Source organism: Canis lupus, chromosome 5 (assembly GCF_011100685.1).
Source record: "Canis lupus familiaris isolate Mischka breed German Shepherd chromosome 5, alternate assembly UU_Cfam_GSD_1.0, whole genome shotgun sequence".
In the NCBI taxonomy this organism is placed as follows: Eukaryota; Metazoa; Chordata; class Mammalia; order Carnivora; family Canidae; genus Canis; species Canis lupus.
In genome coordinates this window covers 5893048-5916739 of record NC_049226.1, presented here as the reverse complement: position 1 = coordinate 5916739, position 23692 = coordinate 5893048, and the positions used below count along the sequence as shown (strand labels likewise).

Genomic DNA, 23692 nt, shown 5'->3' with positions numbered 1-23692 from the left:
GCCACGTGATTACAGGGAATCCACTGGACGCCAGCGCGGGCTGCACGCGTGTGGATCTGGGTGGCGCGTCCTGATCCCTGGGGGCTGAGAGAGGCGGTGGGGGAGACGCCTGTTAGAGGCTAACGTATCGGGGTCACCTTGGGAATGGTCTTCGTAATCTTCGCTCACCCAAATACCCACGATTTCTCACCTTGTTTTAAACTGCTGAACACTTTGCAAGGCACTCTTGGAAACCGCTGGCGGTATTTTTAAAGCAGTGCTCCCCGAACGTCCAAAAATAGAACCAGAGGAATAAAAAGCTTCCGTCGCCCCACGGTGAGAGTAGAGGAAAGCGGTGCCAGGTCCATGTGCCCTTGCTGTGGCCTCTCCTGCCGTGGCTTCCTGCGCCCGGACGGCGAGATGCCCTGAGCTACATTCTTGGAACCGGCACCTCCTCCCGCGCCCTGCGGCCGCCGCGCCCGGGCCCTTGTCACCTGTCCCGGGGCTCTCAGCTGCCCGCGGGCCCGGCCCCACACTCCCGAGTGCCCGTCTCAAGACAAACCAGCAGCAGCGCAGGCAAAGCTGAATGACAAGGCCTCTTCCCCTCCATCCGCGCTCCCCCCTCCTTGTCACTGGGCCTCTCCACGGTGCAGCTGCCTCATTAAAGCGCAGCCCTGGGGTTGGCCTTCACCTGTGCCCACCGGAGTGGTGCTGTCAGGGCGGAGGGGCCTGGGATCCCGCACTGGGCCTTATTCCAGAGGGGGGCCACCTGAGAGCAGGCGGCCGGACTCATGCCTTGGCGGCGGGGGGGCCCGGGTGCCTGCACAGGTGCTGGAGGAGGCAGAGACAGGGAACCTCCGTGGGACGGGACACGCGGGGGTGCCAGCTACCCTACGGCCCCCTGCGAGCCCTGGGCCCGACCGTGGTCCCTGTGTCCCCCTCCGGGAGCTGGCCGATCCTGTGACCTGGGCGCCCCCCTTCCCGGCAGGTGCCTGTCTCACCTTGGTGCTCGTGGCTCCTCTTTCCACCGGGTCACCCACCAGGTGGCTTTTCCCTAACGTTTCCTCTTTTCAGCCCGACCCCACTGCAGGTGCCTATGGGACAGAGACTGACTCCTCTCTGGCCGCTCCCGAGGCTCTGACCTTTCACTTCTGCATGGTGAGGGGTCAGCTTTCAGCTCAGAACCCGCCAGAGGCCCAGCGACAGGGGAAAGCATTTTCCCAATCCTGTCTCCCTGATGCTCCCAATGGGGAGCACCCCCTTTTCCGAAATCACTCCCACCTCCAGGTGGATGCCGCTCCGGTCCCTGGAAGTCTCCTCGCCCCTGCCCCAAGGCCCTTGCACTCCCGGCCTCCGCCAGAGGAAGTGTGCGCTCTGGCCACCCCACCCTCTGCCCCACGGGGTTCCGGCCAATGAAAACGCTGCTCCCTTGGTTGAAGGCCAACTTAATCCTCCAAACTCCTGCTGCACTTGGGTTGTTTCACAATGGACAAGTATGTTGGGAAGGGCTGCCAGGCCCGGACGGCGTGTGTGCGCGTGTGCATGTGCGTGTACGTGTGCATGCATGCATGTCTGTGTGGACGTGTACACACGTGTGTGCTCAGGCGTGCTCCTGCGGTTAGCAGCGAGGCGGCCGGGGGCGGGGGGCCGGGCCCAGACCCCGCAGCGGGGCTCGCCGGGCGGCCTCATGGCAGGCCAGGGCCCCCAACAGCAGAAGCCAGAGGGCCCAACTGGTGAAAAGCCCTGATGTGCTACTGCCGCCCCTCAGACTGCCATGGGGACATTAAACCTTCAACAATCTGGGGCTCTGACGGCTGGTTCTTGGTTCTCTGCCTGGAAAAACAGTAGGCGAATAGTAAAACCTTAAATTCTAACATGTGTAAGTTATACATCTTATTTTCATTTTCAGCCCATGTTCCCCTCTGTAAGACATCAGGAAAAAATTACCGTCTGACTTCTAATATCTCAGTGGACCATTTATCTCCCGGCTATGATAAGTGATCTTCAATATTTTTTTCCTTTCAGATTAAGAAACAAATTCATTTAATTGTCTTTAGTGGATGGGCTCCGGCCCCCCTGCCCGGCCTGGGCCCCCGCCACCCCCCTCCACCCCCGGGGCTGCTCCTCCCTGCCTCTGGAGGTGCCGCCACCAGCCGCGGGATGGGCGAGGCCCTATCTGGCTCACCCTGGCTCCTTAAGTCCTCATGATGGTTGGTCCCTGCCCAGAGCAGGGCCGGGAGGGCAGCAGCCAGGACTTTGGGAAGCCTGCAGTCTTTCTGTGGCCTAAGGTTGGGCCGCTGTAATCTGAACCTTATCTGAACTCCTTGGTCTGAAGGCCTGGTTTGGAGCTCTTGAGAGAACTGGCTGTCTCCCAGGTCTGATGCTTCCTGCACTGTGCAACCACGGCTGCAACCTCTCCGGGGCCTTGCAGTCGTCCCCTTTGGTCCTGCTGCTGCTGCCACCGCTGCAGTGGCTGACCAGGAGCTGGGGCAGGGAGCGATGGCACTTCCCCCAGGCCCCTGGGAGGGCCCATGACGCTGGGCTGGGGCGGATGGGGAGCGTCTTCCCAGCCTGCTCTTGTGAACCTGGTGGCCGCAAGTGGGGTGTCAGCTTAGATCCCCAGATAGCTGCTCGTGGCTGGCCCACTGCCAGGGAGCGGCCTCTGTGAACCCAGGCTGCACAGTGCCAGGTGCCAACTGGGCTACGTACATCAAGACAGGGTTGGATGATTTGTCCCTTCTGCACTTCCTTATGGTTCTTCTGTGAGTGTGGTGGCCAGGGCTGCAGTGTGCCACAAGAGCCACAACCACGCTGGCAGCCTGAAGGTCTTGAATTCTATTCCTTCTTCATGCAGCAGCCAGCTCGTTTGCATGCATGTGTGTGTGTGTGTGCATGTGTGTGTGTTTAAAGTAGACTCTCTGCCCAGCGTGGGGCTTGAACTCAGGACTCCGAGATCAAGAGTCACATGCTCTACCAACTGAGCCAGCTGGGCGTGCCTGCGTGTGTGTGTGTGTGTGTGTGTGTCTTTTTTTTTTTAAGATTTTATTTATTTATTTATGAGAGACAGAGAGAGAGAGAAAGAGAGAGGCAGAGACACAGACAGAGGGAGAAGCAGGCTCCATGCAGGGAGCCTGACTTGGGACTCAAATGTGGGTCTCCAGGATCACGCCCTGGGCCAAAGGCAGGCGCTAAACTGCTGTGCCACCCAGGGATCCCCACTGCGTGTACATGTTTTGATTAGGAAAGCTTAACACCAAAGACCCGAGTCCTGCTTCCACTTTCGCAAGCTGTGTGACCCTGGGCCAGTCACTCCCCTCCCCGTTTCCTTAAGCAGAAAGAGGAGATAGGAACCCTTGCCACGGCTACCTTGGAGGGGGTGCTGGGCAGTTCAGATAGAATGGTGTCCGAGACGTGCGTTAAAAGCCTATCCATGCAACAGACACAGTTCACTCGGCGGACCCTGATCACTCACCTCCTCTGTCGGGCACCACATAGCGCATGGAGGTTTGAAGGAGAGAGGAAACCCCCCACCCAGCCAGGGGAAGAGCCCCCGCCACCCCAACAGTCCCCCGACGTGACCCGTGCTGGAACCGAGGCAGACACAGAGCGCCGAGGGGGTGCGAGGCCTACCTGGGGGCCCTGGGGCCCCTGCGGCCCGAGTGCTTGTTGCCTGGCGACCAGGCTAAAAATGTCAGCCGCAGTCAGATTGGGAGGGCTGCGACACCATCCTGGGAAGTCCAGACTGTAGTCTGAGGCCACTGAGGAACTGCCAGAAGTTTCTGAGTGCCGTAATTATAGGATTGGGCTGGGATTTGAAGAAGACTCTGGTGGTGGCGTGGAGGAGAGAAATAAGGCGGCGGCGGCGTTACCCCGAGTGGGGCTGGGAGCCGGCGCCTCGGTCGTCTGCCCACGCTGGGCTGATGGCAGCTGCAGTGATGACTTCCTCTGGGCTTTGTGTCCTCTCGCTCCAGGGAGTCTCCGGTGGACTGCAGTGTTAGCAAATGCAGCAAGCTAGTTGGCGGAAGCGAGTCCAACGCCATGAACTACAACAGCTACATGGACGAGAAGAACGGCCCCCCTCCTCCCAACATGACCACCAACGAGAGGAGGGTCATCGTCCCTGCAGGTACTTGGGGATCCAGGCTGCCGCCTGGCACCTGTGTCCTCACTTTTCCGGGCTAGGAGTCGGAGGGCAGGCTTGTCCCAGGGGGCATCTAGACCTTTACCTGGTACCCCCTTCTCTAGGGGAGTGCTTACTTAGGAAAGCCACATCCCCCACCTTCCTTCCAACCGTCCTGCAAGGTAGCGTCCCCAGTGTCACCAGAACCCTAACGTGCAGGTACCAGAAGTCCACCCTCTAACAGGTCACGACACAGACTCTCCCCCAGGGGCCTGGGACCACAGGATGAGGCCTGCAAAGAGGGCAGAGGCAAGGCCGTCTGAATCCAAAACGAGTCCCAGGAACTCCTGACGGGCCCGCCCTCGCCTTTAAGGAGAAGAGTGGCTACCGAGGTCTGACATGTCCATCAGGCATGCACTTCCTGGCATCTGCAGGGTCCCACCTTTCCAAAATTACAGCCAGCTCTTTCAGTTTCAAAATAGAAACAACTATATTTAACAAATGGAGCGCCTTAACGTGTGCAGCAAGTTATGTCATTATGTAAAAATAGCCTATTTTTCCTAGGTATTGGTGCTGTTGGTTACAGAAAATAAAATCATTGTGTTCGAGCCTTCAGTCCACTGGCTGGATGCTCCGCCTCGGCTCAGCAGGCTCAGCAGCCTGGGCAGAAAGGGGGCTTGAAAACTGCAACGTGTGGAGTTGGTGGAGGGAGCGAGAACGTCCAAATCTGAAAGTGAATTACAGGGCAGGGATCAAAACTAATCTTACCAAAATACCATGACCAAAAAGGCAAAAGCCCTTCCCCTTGGAAAAGTGTAAATGCCGTTGTGTCCGAGGGCAAAGGATTAGACAACGCAAAGGAATTTATTTGTTGGTCTAGAAGGCATGGTTTTGCAATGAGGCTCTCCTTCCGACGCCTTGTGTATTTATGTTCCACGGGAGGCTGGGCCTCGCCACCTCCGAGGGCTGCAGCCGCGTCCCTGCGTTCTGGGCCAAATTCAAGATGGCGGTGGGGGTGCCAGGTGTGGAGCCAGTGAGGAGGGGAAGCTGGGCTCCTGGGAACTTCTCCGTGCCCTGTAGGACTTGAAAAGAATGTGGAGTTTCCTTCTTCCAGGAGCGCATGACTTCACAGTGGAAAAAGGAGAATAGCTCCCATTCCCTGAGCGCACCCTCTGGATGTCAGGCGCCACGTGCGCTCTCTACGTTACATTACTTATGTCATTTAGCGTTTGATCTCCTCCCTCCCTCAGGACAGCAGGGAGCCTTAGCTCAGGTGCATTTTTAGGGTCCAAGAAAACCAGAAAACTGTGTTTCTTCCCTCTTGTCAGAGAAGCAGACGATGAAACAGTAGTAAAGCTGACACGGTGGGAACCTCCTTGTTCTCCCCTGAGCAAAGCCAAGGCTCACCAGGCCTTCACCCATCTGGCCCCAGATGGCCCTGCTTGGCCGAACAGTGGCCAGCTTGGGAGGCAGTCATGAGCACTCAAGATTTAAGGGATCAGAGATTCTCTCTGAACCAGATGTCGATAACCATCTAATTTCCGTAGTCACTCTGGGGAGGTGAGAGGGGGCAGACATGGCCAGACTGCTCGGTTGACCCTTCAACCCTGAATCGGCGTTGAAATACTTTCAAAAGGAATATCAAAATGTCAGTCCTCAGTGGACCAAGGTAACCATGGCAGTAATCCCGATAATAGCGTAGATTCATATCAAAGGGTTTTTAAAGCATTTCTTATAAGGAGTTCACTAGCTATGGATTTACTTCATTCTCCTACCTGTGGTGAGATCTTTAAACATTATCCTCGGACATTTTGGCTTCCTCCAGGCCAGCCTCCTTGGACGTGAGGGGAAGTCTCATTTGGGCGAGTCCACAAATCAAGGCAGTAAAACATTTGTCGAACAACTGATTGAGTTTATGGTGGGATTTTAAGACAAGTATAAACGAGGGCCCTGGTTAATCACCAGTTTCAGGTTCAGATGGGAAGAAATGAGGACTAAATCATCCAGGAAATACATTTGGAAGAGTTTAGCATGATCCAGAGTGGAAGATTTACAATTCATTGTGCTGTAAAGGAAGAGAAAGAATATTGTGATAGAGCCCAAAGCAAGAGAGGAAATAATAAAACAAATTAAATATATGGTGTAAAATTGAATTCGAGGCCTCACATACTAAAAGTGAGGAATTAGGAAAAGCAAAGGAGATCAGACGACATAAAACGCTCTGTAACCCAGGCCCCACCTGTGCCATTCTTCTTTAGAATTCCAAAATGGTGCAAACTATTTCCATTTACCAATGGTCCGTGCCTCATTGTTTCTGGAAGAATAAAAGAAAAAAAAAACTAACCAAGAAATTTATCTGAGAGAGAGAGAGAGAGAGAGAGAGAGATGCATATAGACGTTAGGAGGAGCTCTGCTGTTGGGCGTAATAGCAGAGCAAGTCACAGGTGAGTTAAGGCAGGATCCTGAAAAGGTGAGAGGAGGGGCTTCAGGTCAGGGGGACCCACCCCCTCAACTAAGTGAAGTCCTAGGAAGACTTAAGTTTGAGCTAGGGACTTACCCTTTCAGAACTCCGTTTTCTGTCATGAAGTGAAGGTGAAAGCCATTTCACTGGGTTTTCTAGCTACGTGGAAAATGGGACACGTAGCTGGCACATAGTAGGCACCCCAGATCTGGACCATTAGGAGCAACCGGGTACCGGTTGTTGGCCTGACCTTCGGCAGCAGTTACCTCTTAGAAGGCGAGGGCGAGGAGGCTGAGAAGCAGCACAGATATTCCTACCAAGGAAACATGCTAATCAAGCAGGCCCAGTAGAAGCTGGGGGTTGACGGACAACAACGTACAATGTCAAGTCTCCTCCCCTCTCCCGGGAAGCCTCCCAGGACTCTCCAAGTTCACACTATTTCCCTCCGCCCCTGATTCCTTCAGCTACCACCACAAAATCTGTTGCTTAATCCTGTGGTTTCCCACCTACATGTTTCACACATGTAGATCTTTCATGTGGCCAAGAGCCATAGTTTTCCTGTAGGGTGGCCATATCTAAGGTGTTCGTTGGATTTGCTAATAATTGGTTGCCAAGGAGAGAGATGGCTTCCAGCCTGTGATACGTGATGAGATACAAGTGCTCTACCTGCTGTGGAATTTGCTGGAACTCATCACCAGCACTCAGAGTATTACACACCCCCCCTCTCCCCCCCACAACCCTCCTCCCCAGCTGAAAAGTTGCTGTGAGGGTCCGGGCTGGCAATGACCTCAATCATTCCATTATTTATGTTCACTCAAAGGCCTGAAAGGTTTTCTCCCTCCAATACTGTTTTTTTTTTTTCTTTTTAATCTTTGGGGACTTAAATATCATAAAAATGTTTTGGGGATGACCTGGTAGAAATTTCAGAGCAGCTGTCTCCACAAGGAGAAAACCCAGGTTGGATTTATGTCCGAGGCTAACGCCACTGGGTTTTCCAACCGTACAGACGGAAGAGCGTGCACATGTGTCGTCTCGTGTCACCATCCCAGAGAGCCCCGTTCCTCCGTGAAATCCTTCATGTTAAAAAAAAAAGAAAGAAATCCTTCATGTTCCGAAGATACAGATGGTTTCCCTTTCCAGAAACTTTGGTCCCCGGGCCCGTGGCACTGTGTATACTTTCATTTTGATGCCACCCTTTCTCAGGCAAAGGTTTTAATTGCCCTCCAAAAACTTTAAAGGGAACATCCTGTCAGGATGCCTAGGGAGACATCTAAGAGCCTCCCCAGAGCGCTAAGTGGTTTCGGCAGGGCCAGATGTGGAGGAGCCAGATGGGAGCTCTAGGAGGACCATCTGGGAGGGAACCCACTTTCCCACCAGGGGACAGAGGGAGGGAGGGAGCCAGAGAGGGGTGCGGGGCAGGAGGAGGGGTGGGGACAGAGAGGGTCTCCCTGGCCCTCCTGAAGTGGGGGGGCCCTCCCCGGCCAGCCGAGCCCAGGCTAACAGGTCCTCTCCTCTGCAGACCCCACGCTGTGGACTCAGGAGCACGTGCGGCAGTGGCTGGAGTGGGCCATCAAGGAGTACGGCCTGATGGAGATCGACACGTCCTTTTTCCAAAACATGGATGGCAAAGAACTGTGCAAAATGAACAAGGAGGACTTCCTCCGAGCCACCTCCCTCTACAACACCGAAGTGCTGCTGTCACATCTCAGTTATCTCAGGGAAAGTAAGTGTCCTGTCTGGGTCTGGGCCAGGGCGCCCCGCTGCCCCCCCCCACTACCCCACCCCCCGGGGGTGGGCGAAGACTCTATGAAGCCACCCCAAATGAAGACTGATTTCTCAAGGAACCAATCCAGGAAGAGGAACCTGGTTCTCCCCACCCCCCCACCCCCTGACCCTACCTCCTACCCCACCCCGCCTCCACCCCCTGCGGTCACGTTGGCTGGGTAGATGCTGCAAGAGCCCCACGTCAGGGCCCGTGAGGTTGCCAAGGTCACCTTGGCTCCAACAGACCCCGAAAGGGGGCTGACCCAGTCCCGTAGTGTCAAAGGAAGCACTGTGAGCAAGGAGCGGTGACCCAGTGGGGTCTGCCAGAAAGTAGTCACACTGTTTCCATGAGAACCCCTTTCCAGAAAGTGCCTTGCCCTGTAATTATAAATAGTTGGATACCCTGGCCGGTATTCTCCTGTGCCATGATTTCAGGCTCCTCCAGTAAACTCTAGATCCATGGATTTAGGATATAAGGTTGTGAAAATTGACACATTCACTTCCTCTTATCCTTGGGGTCACTCTGGCACACCCGAACCCCACCTTTGCTGGCTGCCAGCCGCACACCCTTGGGAGCCAAACATGGAGAGCAGCAGATGCTCCAGGTGTGCGAGGGCGTCTTGAGCTCTGTCTTCTGGCACAACGACGAGGAACAGAGCTTTGGAAAGGGAGATTTTATGAGCGAACGTATGTGTATCCGACATGAGAGCGCTCAGGCTGCAAGCTCCCGTCGATTTCATATGAATTTCATTTGATACTAAACATACGCGGAGATAGGAACAGAATGTGTTCAGGCATGCAAGAAGCTCAGCCCTGACGCTTCAGCAGAAATCCAGGCCCGGTGGTCCTGCGGGGACCCCAAGTATTGAAGGATTTGTCTGTGGCCAGAAAAGATGGTACTGTGATCGGAGTCGAAGCAACAGGGAAGCAGATGTGGGCTCTTCCTACAAGGGAGTTTTCTGCAGTCAGCCCTGAGCTGGGGGAGACCAGCGACCCCGACCTGCGGAGTGTCTGCTGTCCGTAGTTGAGGCTGCCTGGCGGCCTGGCGTCTTGCAGGAGTTAGGCTTTGGAATGAAGGAGCTTGATGATTTTTAAAAAATATTTTATTTATTCATTCATGAGAGACACAGAGAGAGAGGCAGAGACACAGGCAGAGGGAGAAGCAGGCTCCATGCAGGGAGCCCGATGTGGGACTCGATCCCAGGACTCCAGGATCATGCCCTGAGCCAAAGGCAGACGCTCAACCGCTGAGCCACCCGGGCGTCCCAGCTTGATGATTTTAAAGCCCCTTCCAAATTGAGGTCTTTGGATGCTACCTATGGGCTTCTTTTCCTGGTCTCCTGGGCTCTGGGTCGGTGAGTTCTTCATTTGCTCCCCATCGCCCAGTGGGTCTTCAAACTCACCCTCTGTGTAACCTTCCGTCTCCTTCTACAACAGTGCACGACCTGGGAGCAACACTCACTGGCTGTAACATTTAAAAATTTTCAAAATGCCTTTTGGAAGTTTCCACTGGTGCCTCCGGGCTCTCTGGTCATCTCTCCGAGGCGTCTGGTAACCAGCGAGAGTGTGGATGATGCAGTATATGTTAACACCAGAGCAGTTACCTCATGTCTGAGTCTTGCTGCAACATGAGGTCAGCCCAAGAAACAACAAGTTCAGAAAAGGGGGTGATTCTCTACCCGATTTTTCCTGAGCTCCGGAGAATTAACATTTTCTAATGATCTGTAGTTCTCAGCGTTTAACGGTTTATGGATTTTTTTTTTTTTTAAGTTTCTTTGCACAGAGTCCTCCAGCGATGCTTGCCAGGCAGGGCAGGGGGTGGGAGTGAGAAGCAGAGACCGGCCTAGCAGGAATGCCAGTGGAGCCTACCTTTCTGCTCCTTCAGGCATCATATGGTGGAGGTCCAGAAGTCATTGGCACCTTTACTTCCTTTGTGGGGAAAGAGGGGCACAGCAGTAACATGGACAGCGTTTCCGAACTCTTTCCAATAATTTGGGGTTCCATGGCAGATACCTTTGTTGGGGAAATGGTCAAGCACATTCTGACTTGATGTTGGGGGGGTGGTAGCCCATTCATGCTATGTGACTCCCCAGGCCTGCTTTCTGGCAGGTCCATAAACAACCCAGGTCCCACTAAGATTTCCTGCCATAAAAGAACCCAAGCCACAGACCCTGAAGCAAGACTATCTGTCACCTGCCCCAAAGGCCTAGTCATTTGACATGGTGGGTCCTGGTAACCACGACGGATGAGCACAGGTAACCAAGGAGCAAAGGACTGAGCAGGTCATGAGACAGCGGAGGCCAGAGTGTTGGTATTTTGGGAGTACAGGTAGCAGGGCAAGAAAAAGTGTGCATGACTCCCTTCTTTCTTTCCTTTTTTTAAAAGAGTTTATTCATTCATGAGAGACACACAGAGAGAGAGAGAGAGAGAGAGGCAGAGACCCAGGCAGAGGGAGAAGCCGGCTCTCGCAGGGAGCCCAATGTGGGACTTGATCCCAGGACCCTGGGATCACACCCTGGGCTCAAGGAAGGCGCTAAACCGCTGAGCGCTGAGCCGTCCAGGGATCCCTCACTTCTTTCTTTTAAAGGATATTTGTAGATATCAAGGAAGATGCCCCCCAGGGCATGAAGCTTCCAGAAAGGAGCTTCATAATAGAGCAAATTTCCAGAGTGGAAAGGAGATGGAACAAATATTTGTTCCATCTGCATATTTGTTAGGATGTCGAGTGAAACAGCTAAATATAAAGCACTGGGTGCATTGATATAAAAACCATGCTTACCTGCAGAAGCAAAAATTAAAATACTATACAAAGGTTCAAAAAAACTTGCCCCAACATAGTATTGTAATCGTCTAAGGGCCTTTTGAGGAATCTAGACTTAAAATGATCCACTTTCATGGGAAAAAAAAAAAAAATTGGTTCATGCTTCTTTTCAACTGGTGTCTAGCTTCAGACGGTGGCCTCTGGGACCCTCTGTGTTGGGTGGCGGGTGGTCGGCTGAGACCCCTTCCCCGGGGGTCACGTGCCCGGTGACTGTCTGCTCTCAAGATGGCTGGGAACTCCCTGGTGCTGACCAACATGCCTTCAGACGCTTTATTGTTTTTCCAGACTTACTTCCAGCGGATGTTTTGTGCTGAGGCAGGGAGGCCAGGGCTTTGGGGACAGAGGCTGGGGCAGCTAAGTTGAGGCAGGGGAAAGGGGAGCTAATTCCTTGTGCTCTGGCATCTGTCCTTTTGTTGACGAGGGGGTTGGGGTTCAGCCTTGTCCACTTGGGCAAGAGGTGAGAGGAAGGGAGCTGAGCTCCCCGACACGGAGGAGGGCCGTAGGGCTGCAAAGTCAACAGAAGGACATCGGAGGCCCTCTCATTTAGCTGGAAGTCAGAAGATCTCCAGTTAGTCGGGTCACTCCAAAGTATCTGATCTTTCTGGACTTTGGTAGAAAAAAAGAAAACCTTTGTAGGACAGGAAGCTCGGGCGTCAAATTCACACGTTCACAAAAGGTGCTTGAGTACTGATCCTGGTTGTCTGGGAGGCGAGCTATACCTTTACATGTTAGAACACCAGCCTTACATCTTAAGGTGTTATTCCCCAGGGTGGAGAAGACATAGCAATGCCCTGAGCGCCTCGAGGCCCTGTCTGATGGCCTGACATGTTGGGGTATCTCTGGCCTGACATGTTGGGGTATCTCTGGCCTGCCTGGAGGCGCGTGCTCTCCATACCTGGCTCCTGAGCTGTCCCAGATGGAGCGGGCGGGCGGGGAGGAGGGCACGGCCTCTGTAACTTCGCCCTCACCGGAAAGGGGAGGAGGATGGTGAGGACGGCCTTGGGGGAGGATGCTCATGGTAAGTGGGACCCCAGGGCTCAGGGGTGCAGCTCCCCAGGTGCCATTGGCTGTACATGGACAGGACGCCCCCTTGTGGACGTCACCTGGGCCACTCTGCGTAATGCCCATTTTAAAGCCAAAGCAACTGAGGTCTGGAGGCTTCGGGAACGGGTTCAGAGGCGGACAGCGGAGGGGGAGGCTGGTAGCGGAGGCCCAGGCCTGCCAGGCCCCGGTCCGCAGCCCGTGCTCTCTCCTTCAGAACGAGCCCCGCTCCCTGGGGCTCCCGTGCAGAGGGCCAGGCCCCTCTCCCCACTGCATTTTCTGTTTTCCTTTGCACCAAGAGATAAATGCTTTCCGAAACTTCCCCGTGGCCTCCTGGAACGAGGCAGATTAAAGCCAAACCTATCGCCACACTCACCCTGTCCCCCTCTCTTCCCGGCGCCACCCCACACCCCGGCCGCCCGCGGCCCCGCCAGTATCTGCGCCAGGCACACCCCGCCTGGCAGGGGCTGAGGGAAATGAGATTGAGCCACCCCTGGGCTCGGTGGGGACCTCCCCGCCGGCCTCAGAGGAAGTGACAGCCGCCCGGCTGGCAGTACAGACTCGGAGCCGCTGGGGGGAGTTTGGGGTTTCTGGGAGCCCAGGAGGTCCTGGGCTTGGGGTGGCCAGAGGCAGGGGGAGGAAAAGGAGTCCCTTTTCATTCGACAAAAAGTCTGTCGTGCCCTGTGTGTGTTTCTGAGTCTGACCGTGAGAAATGACAGAGAAACCGTGTTTTTGCATCACAGTGGCACAGGACAAAGAAATAAAGTGTGTGACAGGGAGACTGCAGGAAAGGTATCTATCTTGATTCCCATTTTTAATTTAAGCTTAATGGAAAACACATTCTGCGTCCTGTGGCCTCCCCCCCGCCCAGCCTCAGATGCCTGGGCAAAGGTGATGGGTCCCGGCAATTAAGCTGGTGAAGTATTATCCCTTCCAGGCCGGGGTCTGACCAGCAAGAGAGAACAGGGTTCAGACACAACAAAAGGCCAGATTTCCCCTGGACCCCGCAGTCAGCCAAGCCTGTTGGGAGGACATGGGGCCTTCCTTCCCTGCCCCCTCCTCCCACCTGCCGGGCACTTCAGCCCAGAGAAAGGGGACCCACAACCGCAGGCTGCGAGGCAGGAGACAAAGGCCTTGGCACCGGCCCCCAGACCCTTGTCTCCCCCGCTCCAGGTGTCTCAGATGAGGAGCAGGTTGGGTTGGGGGACACGGAGCTGAAGAAAGCCCCATTGTTGGGGCCCTACCTCACACCTGCAAAGCTTCACTCTATTCATTTCCATCTTCTTTCACATCCCTCGTACGATATCCTGTGACGGATGGGCTCAGAGACGGAAAATGATTTTTTTCTTCCCTCGTGCTTTCATTTGGGGGCGGGGGCACCGCATTCTCAGCAGCGCCACGGTGTGCTTCTCGGGGGCCCCGAACTGGCGGATGTACATATATGCCTGCACACGTGCCTTAAGCACAGTAAATAAGCAAGTAAATACACATTTTAATGGAAGGATACAGAATCAAGCAAAACCACGAATGCACGACTCCAGGAATTATCTACAAAGGGAATCGGCTCGCTTATATAAGCACCTGCAGCTCAAGGTCAAGGGGGAGACCAGAAGCCCCCTCGAACCCTTTCCCTGTCGCCTCCCCTTCATCCTCCTCAAAGGTAACCACCATCCCGATTCCCAACACCATACATGAGTTTTGTCTGTGTCTCAGATTTAGCCCGAAAGGCTGCGGCGTCTGCCGGCCTGAACACAGGTTCCATACACAGGATGGGACTCCAGCCTCCCGGGCTTTCTGGCTGTGTGACCCTGAGCCAATCCCTTGACTTCTCTGAAGCCTGATGTTCTCATCTATCAAAGGAGAAGCACGGATACTGGCTCGTGCGAGGATGGAGCGAGGGACTAGACGTGAAGGGCCTGGGGCCTACTGCAGGCAGAGTGTGGGCTTCCCTCCTGCCATCACGGCCTGGTCGCGGGGACGGGACGAGGTCCGGGAAGATTAGGAGCTCACATCAGCCCCACACAGGGGCCTGAAAGCAGGAGAAAAAAATCCAGAGCAGGAGGCCAGGCCCCAGGAAGGACCTCCTTGGTATCAGAACAAACTCCCATAAGAAGAGCGTGTGCGGTGCCATCCTCTGCAGCCTGAAGAACTTGTCACATGAAAGTTGGGACAGGAGAAGGGGATATCGGTCCCTGGGGAGGGAGGCCAGATGCCCCCGAGCCAGCCCCTCCTTCCAGGACTGAAACTTGAACCGGGAACGGTCTTCGGGGCAAAATCCTTTTCCTAGGTTACCATGAAATATGTATTTCATGCAAGCTTTGCAGGGGTCAAACGACCCTTTCTCTTGGCTTTCTGGGAGTTTCCTGTGGAATTCATATGTGCCCAGAGAAGAACTTTCAGCAAGGGGAAAATTTAATAAATGTGGTTTATCTAAGCTTCGTGCTCTCAGCTAAATCTGCACTAATGACTCAAGCAGTTTGCTCCTCTGAGACCATCATTTTTCTTTATTTGCTCCAGCCGTGAGGTTTCAGCCTGAGGGAGGGAATGTCGGGGACAGAGAGGCAGACATTCTTGGTCTTACTCCTGAGACTTTTTTTTTTTTTTCTATTCCCTTGGAACGTTTGGTTCCATTTCTTAACCTCCTTTCAGTCATGGAGGATTATTTCTTATTGCAGCAGAACCCATTCATAACTCCAGGTCCAGAGGACAAGGTGAGCCACTCAGCAGGCTCTTTTACAAAGGGTTTAATGTCTGTCATTGTGGTGTCTGTGGGAGAAGGGAGTAAAAATAATAATGATAACAGCTCAACACTCACTAGCAACCCGGGATCTTTTGTGAGCACTTGACGCGTAGTATTTTATTCAATCCTCGCAACACCCGTGTTAAGTAGATGTTATTATTAGCCTCTTTTTATATATAGAAGGAGCCTGTGGCTTAGCGAGACGAGGTAAACTGAGGAAAGTCACAAAGCTGGTAAGTGGGAAGAGGCCAGTCTAACCGCCAATTCTCGTTTGCAAAATGACTCTATTGAAATGAGGTTATCCCAGCCTCACCTGGTCCTTGATACTGTTGAGAGCAGACTAACCAACCAGATGCATCTGGTTCTCGGGCTGCGACATGCATGTGACTGTCTCATTTCTCAAATGGTGTGTGCACCCATCCACGCTTTGGTGTGCTGGGCTCTCAACACCGCCTTTCCCCCTCCTCTTCTTTGTTTGGAGCTGTTTCAGGCCTAGCTGGCCTGAAGTCATAGGTGCTGGGCAGCTGGGTGATTCTTACAAAATTCTCTCCCTCATCGTCTGGCCTGGAAGGGCACACATTTTCTCCGAGGCACACAACCAAACGCCCACAGCTGGGTGAGGCAGCAGCTCCACTCCGGTATCCCTGCCACGACTGGAGGCTAAAAATAGGAGCGTCTGACAGCCCGTCCCCGGTCCTCAGCCCTGGCACCCAAGTCCGCCACCCGTCTGCACAGAGAAGGGAAACTTTTCAAAGGCTTCCCTAGCCTTGAACCCCCAGGGCGGGCTTATGTTGTCCTCTGTGAAAGCGTATCCCAGACTCTCAAGGAGAATTGCAAAGCTGCCTACATTTTACAAAATAAAACTCCTGGATTCTTTTGAAACTAAGGGACAAGCTTCGTTTGAGGGGAAAGGGGGAATTTTTACATGCAACAGAAAAAAAAAAAAAAACTATCATCCCTGAAAATTCCTAGACTAGAGCCTGGTATGAGAAGTCACACATTCAGGTTTAATTTTAAGAGATTGTCTAGCAGCGCTCTGCGGTGACAGAAAATTCAGTGTACCGTGCCTCACGGTCAGGTGTATGGTCTTAGACAGTTGCAAAGGAAGACAAGAGTCACGACTGGAACTCCTGTCACCTCCACCCCTCCCCTCCACTGACAATGAGGAACATCCAAGCATCTTACCCACCAGCAAAAGGACAGGTCCATAAATCCACAGGATATCCTAGCAGGCAGGAGTCGTGCTGCTTCTCCTCCGGGGTGTGGCAAGACTGCAGACTGCAGGCCAAATCTGGCCCAAATCTGGCCAACTCTGGCCCATGGGCAAAACAAAACAAAAACAAAAAAGAATGTGCAACAGAGACTGTATTTAACCCACAAAGCCTAAAATATTTACTATCTGGTCTTTATAGGAAAAGCTTGCCAACTCCTGCCGTAGTTTAACTCCTTCCTTTTTCTGCTGAAGAAACCCAAATCTAGACTTAACCCCTGAACACATGGGGCCATTCCCAGTCCTGTGCTCCTGCCGTGACATGGCGTGGACACCCAAGAACTTCAGAGTCATAAACGTGCCAGCTGGGGAGGGCTGTGCGTGTCCCACCCACCCACAAGCATTCTGTCCTAACCTGCTCTGATGGGAACTCCAGGAATCAAATATATTCCCCCCAAGACGGGTGCCATTAACTCTCCATTTCTCTCAAGGAGCCAATGGCCCTCTGCTCTACCCCCATCTCTTCCCTCCCCATTCCTGTCTCATCCCATCTTCTACTCTCGATCTCAGAGGAACACCTTATTAAAACCTGCTTCTGCTTTGCCTTCCAGGTTCACTGTTGGCCTATAACACAACCTCCCACACAGACCAATCCTCACGACTGAGCGTCAAAGAAGGTGAGTTCCTTCTCTCATGCATTTTCTTCTGTACCAGGCTTGGCACCCTTCCGTGCAAATCTGTGCACCATGAACCTTAAAAATAAAACGTGGTTGTTTTACCAGCAAAAATGGGTTTATTTGAGAAGAGCAGAGAATAACAATGCGGGATAAACAAGTGATGGCAAAACCATAGGTCAGGCCAGCAAACAAAGGAGAGGGACATTATTTTGTGGAGAAGCTGGAGGAAGTTGGGAGGAGTCATGTTGAATGGAAGTCCATTAGAGAAAGTTAAGAGGTCAGGGTGATGACTGTCTCATCGGCTGAGGCACAGGGGTAGCAGATCTCTTATAAGAGATGCAGTGTACGTCCTTCCCTGTTGGGGCCTGTAATGGATGATTCTTTCCTGTTGGAGACTGTTCTGCTGTGGTAGGTAGTGGACACATCTGTTGAAGTCTGTAAATGACAGTTCTTCTTGCAACTGACATCTTGAGAGACACTAGCCTGCCCTCTGGGTTCCCTCTCTGGCCTCCTAACTCACTGAGGTTTCCCTTTGTTCATTTTCAAGCGCCAAATCTCTTGTTTTTTTTTCTAGCACACAAGGCAAGAAGCCAAAGCTTATCCCACTTGCACTAGCAGCAAACATAGAGCAAGGTCCTTAAAGATCTTGTAATAATACCAAAGATGGGACTTGAAGTAGGTACACCATGGAATAAATGGGGTTGCTCTCCGAGCCTTTCGAAGCTGGAAGTCAGGGCTTTCCTCTGCTGAAGATATAAAATTTTTAAGGATTTTTAAAGGATTCTTGCAATGCCACATTTTAAGCGCTTTTTTTGCCCCCTCACAAATTTTAACAATGCCAGTTCATTTTTAAAGTGGTGATTTGGGGATTTGGTCGCATTGGTTTGGTTTGGTTGAGAGAGACAGAAAACAACCTCAACAAATGATTTTCTGCCAGTGAGGATTTCATTGTAATAGCATTTCTCAGTGTCTTATTTATGGAACATCGTGAGGATTTATTGCTCCAGATACTGTGTTAGATTTAGACAAGTGAATAATTCATGGTACCTGGTTTAAAGGAGAAAAAAAAAAATAAGTGAAAAAAATCTGCCCAAGGCAAAAAAAAAAAAAAAAAAAAAATTCCATGGAAGAGGGGAATTTTGAGTGGAGGCTTAAAAAATGAATAGGAGTATGGCATCGATGCCCACCTCCTTGGCTCTCTACTTCACTACTTTTTCTTTAGCATATATCTGCTCTACTACAGGATGAATGAGGGCGGAAGTTCTCCGTACAGGGGGCATGTAGCGTAGCACGGCCTAAGATTTCAGAGAAACTTAAAGCTTTTCCAAGGGAAGAGCCTTAGAGACCATTTGATTAAGAATCCTCATGGGTTATGAAGAAGGCAGACCCAAAACACCTGGGTGTCTTGGCCACCATCACACCTTTGAGCACGTAGGATGTTGTGTTTGCTGTTAACAATTTATAATCAGACGATGACCAGAAGATGTAGTAGAGGAAATATACGACATGATGAATCTGCTTTTAAACTTTTGTGGTTTTGTTTGCTTCCTCTCCCCGCTCCCCCACCCCTGCCCCCTGGGTCGGTCCTACTTAGGCCACCGTTTTCCCTCCCAAATCAGTTTTTTTTTTTCTTTTGGATTTCGCCGTGAAAACTAAAGTTCTATTGACCCATCCTACAGTCCAACCCACGCTTTACTTGCTGACCTATTTGACACCATGTTGCAGACATCTATCGTAGAGAAAATGTACTATAGTGACAAACATTAGAAGATGCCCTGGAAGTCAGGGCATCTTTGGCTTAGTTTGGGAAAATCACTTGATGCCCTGAATCTTTGTTTCCTGTCAAATAAAAAGGACTGAACTGCATCAACAGGAGTCAAGCCCTGACTCTTGAGCTCTTGGCTTTTAGAGAGAATGTCCTAGAGCCACAGGCGAAGCTCTGACTTCATTCAGGGCCGCCCTGCTTTGATCTGGTTTATTTATTGAACGAATTTCATTCGCAGAAAGGGATCCAGTTCTTGGAAGGAAGGGGGCAAGAGGAGAGGAAGGAGGAAGGGATGGAAAAGAGATGCAAGGCGATCCTTCCAAGTTCCTTTAGTTCTACAGGCCAAAGCCTGCTGGAGACCGGTGAGGCTCTGCTCTGGGGCAGAGCCAATGAGAGAATATTTGATATTGGGCTTAAAATACAGATCGTCATTTAGAAGCAAGTCTGAGTTGAACCGCGTTGATAAGCAACTCATTACTCGTCCAGGGGTCTTAGCTTTCAGCCTCTCTCCTCTACCTACCATACGGCATTTCCTTCCCTTGGCCCTTTTGTGTGCAGGCGGCCGTGCATTTGTAATGCCACCGGGCTTATTCAGGCTTATTGCAGGAATAACTCGCTCTTGCTGGGCAACAACCCCTTTTCTGAAATAAATTAACTGTAGTATCCAGGCAAACGCACGCTGCCAGGACCTCATTCAGGTGGTGCCGGGGCATTTGTCTCCCAACATCGGTCCTGGCCTCCGGAGACCATTAAGTCTGTGCTTTGCAGGTGCATCTTTTGTCCCCAGCAAAGCTTTCCACTTGAGCTGTCTTGCTTCTGTGTTGCCTCCCCCCTTGTGAGGTGGACTGAATCTGTCTGAAAGGCCCATCATCCACAAAACAAAGTGCATTAGCAAGACAAAGCTAATCAGGCTTCTCCCTCCTTCCTTTTCACCCTCCTCCCCATTTCTCTCCCTCTCTCCCTCTCTCTCACACACACATGCATGCTTTTTCTCTAATAGCTAGCTTTATTACTTAAAATATTAAATGGAAAAATAAAGAGAAGACACCATACAACCTTGGCTCCATCTTGTTTGAATAAGACATACACTCAGCCCCACACAGCCCCAGAACCTCAAGAGCCCCGGAGCTCTGTGTGTGTGTGTGTGTGTGTGTGTGTGTGTGTGTGCATGTGTTGTGCTTCACAAAGGGCAGGTGCTGGCATCAAGCACAAAAGAAAGAAGGTGCTGGCATCAAGCACAAAGGAAAGAAGTTGAGGAGATGACGTCTATTACTACTTCTTCAATTCACTTATCAAATTAGAACGCCTTTCTTTGCTTTAAAATGGCATAATCACCCTTCCAGCTTGTCTCTTGAAAATGATTGCTCTCTGTAAAGGTTATTTGTGCCCAGGAAGTAAGACTTGATTTTAAAAATTAATTTATAACAGTCTTTAAGCCCCTTTAAATTAAGTATTCTATAGTCACGGACTTGGCCCCCATTAAAACAGTGGTGCTCTCTAGACCTTTACTTGCTGAGGTTAATGCACTTTTCAAAAATAAAGTAGGATGGAAGTGATTGTTCCCGGTTTACAATAGCAGCCACAACTGCCGTCTGGGTAGGATTTTGAAATGCCGTAGACACTTTCACATGCTTTGCCTCTGCTTTTGACCTGCAACATCCCTGAGAGGTAGCTAAGATCCTCTCCGGTTTGCAGACAGAAAAAGTGAAATTCAGCAATATTAAGTGGTTCACTGAAGAGCACACAGCTAGTCAACAGCATAGTAAAGGCTCAAAGCTGGGTTGTAGGATTCAAAATTTCCTTCCCTCAGATGGTCTCCCTAACAAATACGGCTCATTCCCTCCCGCTGGATTTCCATGCAGACAATATCTGGCCTAAATGTTGTTTCAGGAGAGAGTTGAAATTTTTCCCATTATTTTGCCCCAATTCATAATTTTCCCATCATCTCCATCCACACCTCCATCCTGTTCTCTTTTCCCAAAAATGACTTCATACGCAAGCCCTGCTTGGCACTACCTTCTGGTCTGAACTGCGCAGAGAATCACTGGGAGAGCTTTTAGAAAATACTAGTACCCTAAAACCAATATTGTACGACCCCATGCCTAGGAGGGGATTCGAGTACACAGATCCATTAAGACGAAACACAGACCGGTGGTTACTGGGGCTGGGAGGAGGGACGGGTGGGGCAGCTGTCATTGAAGGGGTACAGAGTTTCAGTTTGGAAAGATGAAGAAGTTCCGACGGTGAGAGTTACACAAGGAACGTACTTAATGCCACTGAAATGTACACCAAAAAATAGTGAACGATGGTGAATTCCGTTGGGGATGTTTTATCATCACAATAAAAAAAAATGAAACCTTTAAATTTTAAAAAAAAATCTAAAATCCTGATGCCCAGGCTGCACACATGACCAGGTAGTTCAGAATAGCTGGGAGTGACATGTGGACTTCAGGGATGGATGGTTTTGAAGCTCTCCAGGTTTCTCTCATAACCTGCAGCCAAAATCAAGAAGTGCTGTGCTAGGGTGCAGACACAAACTAGAAAGACGAGGAGACCCAGCTCAGAGCACCCCCAGGTTTTCTTAAAGATATACTGGGTGGTTGATCTTGACCTTTCCGGGCGCTTAGTGCGGGTCCTATAGGTTCAGGTTGAGTGAAGGGACCACATGATTGCCATTTGTTCTTTCTTCGATGTCATTGATGATGTTATAATTATCACTGATTTTGACACGTTTGTGTTAGTACCTCTCTTCACATCTCAGAAATTCCTCTTTCATGCCCTCATTATATGTATCTAAATAGCAGACATGGTATTGGAACCTTGATTTTATTTTGGGGAGGGCCAGAGGGAGAGGGAGAGAGAGGATCCCCAGTGGGCTCCAGGCCCAGCGACCACCCTGAGATCATGACCTGAGCCAAAATCAGGAGTCAGACACCCAACCGACTGTGCAACCCCTGGCGCCCATATAGCTTGATTTTATAATAAGGACGCTGGGGTTCTGAAAGCTAAGAGGCCTCTCCAAGTCCATGTGAGTCCTGGAGCCAGGACCACAGACTCTCCAAACCTGTTCTCTCTGCCCTCTACCCCAAGGTGGGCATGTGTTTGGGGGCGCAGGTCACAGCTCCACCTTGTCTTCGGGGCAAACCCTAGGGCCTCCCAGTGCTCTCCGCTGGCCGATGAGCATGCAGCAATCAGCCCATCTCTCCTCCAGAGCTGCTTTGCATGCCTAAACCCTCATTTCCTTAGCTCCTCATGCTGGATCTGTTTAAATACGTCTGACTCTCCAAAAGTCAGAGGATATTGAGCTCCTTGTTTATTAACTCCTGGAACTCATAAACCTGCCAAGGGCCCGCGTAGCACCGAGCTTCTTGCCCCAGCCAGGGAATCTCAGAACCTGCTGCTGAATGCAAAACCTGAACTCGGTCGGGTAGGGCGTCTGCCTGTGGAATAGTGTCTCTAGCAGTTGCCTTGGCTAATGGATAAAAAATCTGTGTGCTTACACTCTAAGTATGGGGGGGGGTGGGAAGCAACTACCTTTCCACGCCCTTTGGAGAGAAATGCCGAACTGGCTCTGAAGATCATGCTAACAAGAGCCCGGCTTCTCTCAAGGAGATTTCCAGATGGCAGGGCCCCCCCACCCCTCTACATAGCAACAGCCCCTTTTTTGCAGCCCTTTATTGTTTGCCAGGCATTTGCACATCCATTATCTCATTTGCACCTCTCCGCCATCACCGTGAGACAGCCCGCTGGTATTATTATTATTCCCATTCTGTAGATAATGAAAACAAGTCCTGAAGAGATTATAGGGTTCATGGAAGTCCCCCAGGTCTCAGGGGAGAGCAGGGCACAAACATAGGTCTCTGGGTTCTTTCCTTCTGCCAGGCTGGTCTCAACCTCTCAACATACTTAATTCAAGCATCTAAATTTAAATTAATTAAATTATTTTAAATTTAAATTAATTAAATTATTCAATTGATGTTCTAAATTTACCTAAGGCAGGTATTCCTCTCTTACTTCAACATTGTAGTGTATTGATTAAAAACTCAAGCTCTGGACTCAGCCTGTGTGACCCTGGACAAGTCACTTACTTTTGCTGCAATAGTTTCCTCCGATATAAAATGCGGGCAATTTTAATACCCCTTCAGGGCTGATAATACTACTCATAAATCACTTCGTGTGGTGTCTGACACGGCAATAAATGCTCCATGTGTTAGCTGCATGAATTAGAATAATAATTAGTATTATCATTGCAAAATAATTAGAATATTTTTGAGGGTTTATCATTTGCTGACAGCCACGCCAAAGCTTGAGAAGGTTACCTTACCATGTCGTATGGCTCGACAATACCCCAGATGAGACATCCGCGTGGCTTAAAATCTTATTAAGGAGATACACGTGGAACTCTTAAGGAGTAAGATGAAATTGCATATAACCAATTAGGAAAAATGCATGCTTATATCCAAGAAATTCTCTGAGAGTAACAGAGAAACATCATTAAACACTGAAGTTGAGCATCCTCCCCCACCCCCAAAGCTTTCATGTGACAGAAGAGATGTGAGGCCAGAGAAGACGTAGGTCCAGCCAAGACCACACAGGGAGTGAAGGGCAAGGGACAGAGCTTGAAGTCACTCAGTACCTTAGTCAGGGATGGACCAAAAGTCTGTGATTCATGCCATCCTCCGCCCTCTTCAATCATATCTTCATTTATTGAGAACCTACCATGTTTGGGACACTAGGTTGTGCCCCAGAAATATGGTGTGCCCTCAGCACCCACCATCGAGGGGCTTACAATCAGAGATACTATGGACTAGGCCAGTAAGTAGTTAAATACTGTGTGTTGGAGTCTGGGGGATATATCACCAAATATTGCCATTCCCCCTGCATTCACATCCTCTCTGGGGTGTCCTTTATGGTTGCATTTTGGAAGGTCAGAGTGGAAGATGGGAGGCCTCTGGAAATCTGCAGCCTGGTAGTCCTGGGGGTGGATATGGAGACAAGGGGAAGGTGATAGACCCCAAAGACACCAGTCAGTGTGGCTAGGCCTGTCAGATATGGATATGGAGGGGCCCACAGTGAGTGGGGGTGCATATGTGTTCAGGTTGCGTTTAGGGAGA

The 23692-nt window shown here is 51.2% G+C and overlaps 1 protein-coding gene, 1 long non-coding RNA gene and 1 other non-coding gene across 6 annotated transcripts in view; 1 reads left to right on the top strand and 2 right to left on the bottom strand.

Annotated features, from left to right (window-relative positions):
- FLI1 (Fli-1 proto-oncogene, ETS transcription factor) overlaps nucleotides 1-23692 on the top strand; it is a 122756-nt gene that overhangs the window by 76469 nt on the left and 22595 nt on the right. For all 4 annotated transcript variants that reach the window (XM_038535664.1, XM_038535662.1, XM_038535665.1 and 1 more), the window contains 3 exons: nucleotides 3951-4105; nucleotides 8080-8283; nucleotides 16748-16813. In XM_038535664.1, coding sequence (XP_038391592.1) covers nucleotides 3951-4105; nucleotides 8080-8283; nucleotides 16748-16813 — 425 coding nt within the window. The remainder of the gene's footprint in view (nucleotides 1-3950; nucleotides 4106-8079; nucleotides 8284-16747; nucleotides 16814-23692) is intronic.
- TRNAK-CUU lies at nucleotides 2899-2971 on the bottom strand. Its single transcript has one exon. It is a non-coding gene; the product is annotated as a tRNA-Lys (tRNA).
- On the bottom strand, nucleotides 4594-6947 carry LOC119871782. Its single transcript, XR_005359057.1, has 4 exons — nucleotides 6657-6947; nucleotides 6339-6413; nucleotides 5875-6164; nucleotides 4594-4826 (listed from the first exon to the last, which is right to left on the bottom strand). It is a non-coding gene; the product is annotated as an uncharacterized LOC119871782 (long non-coding RNA).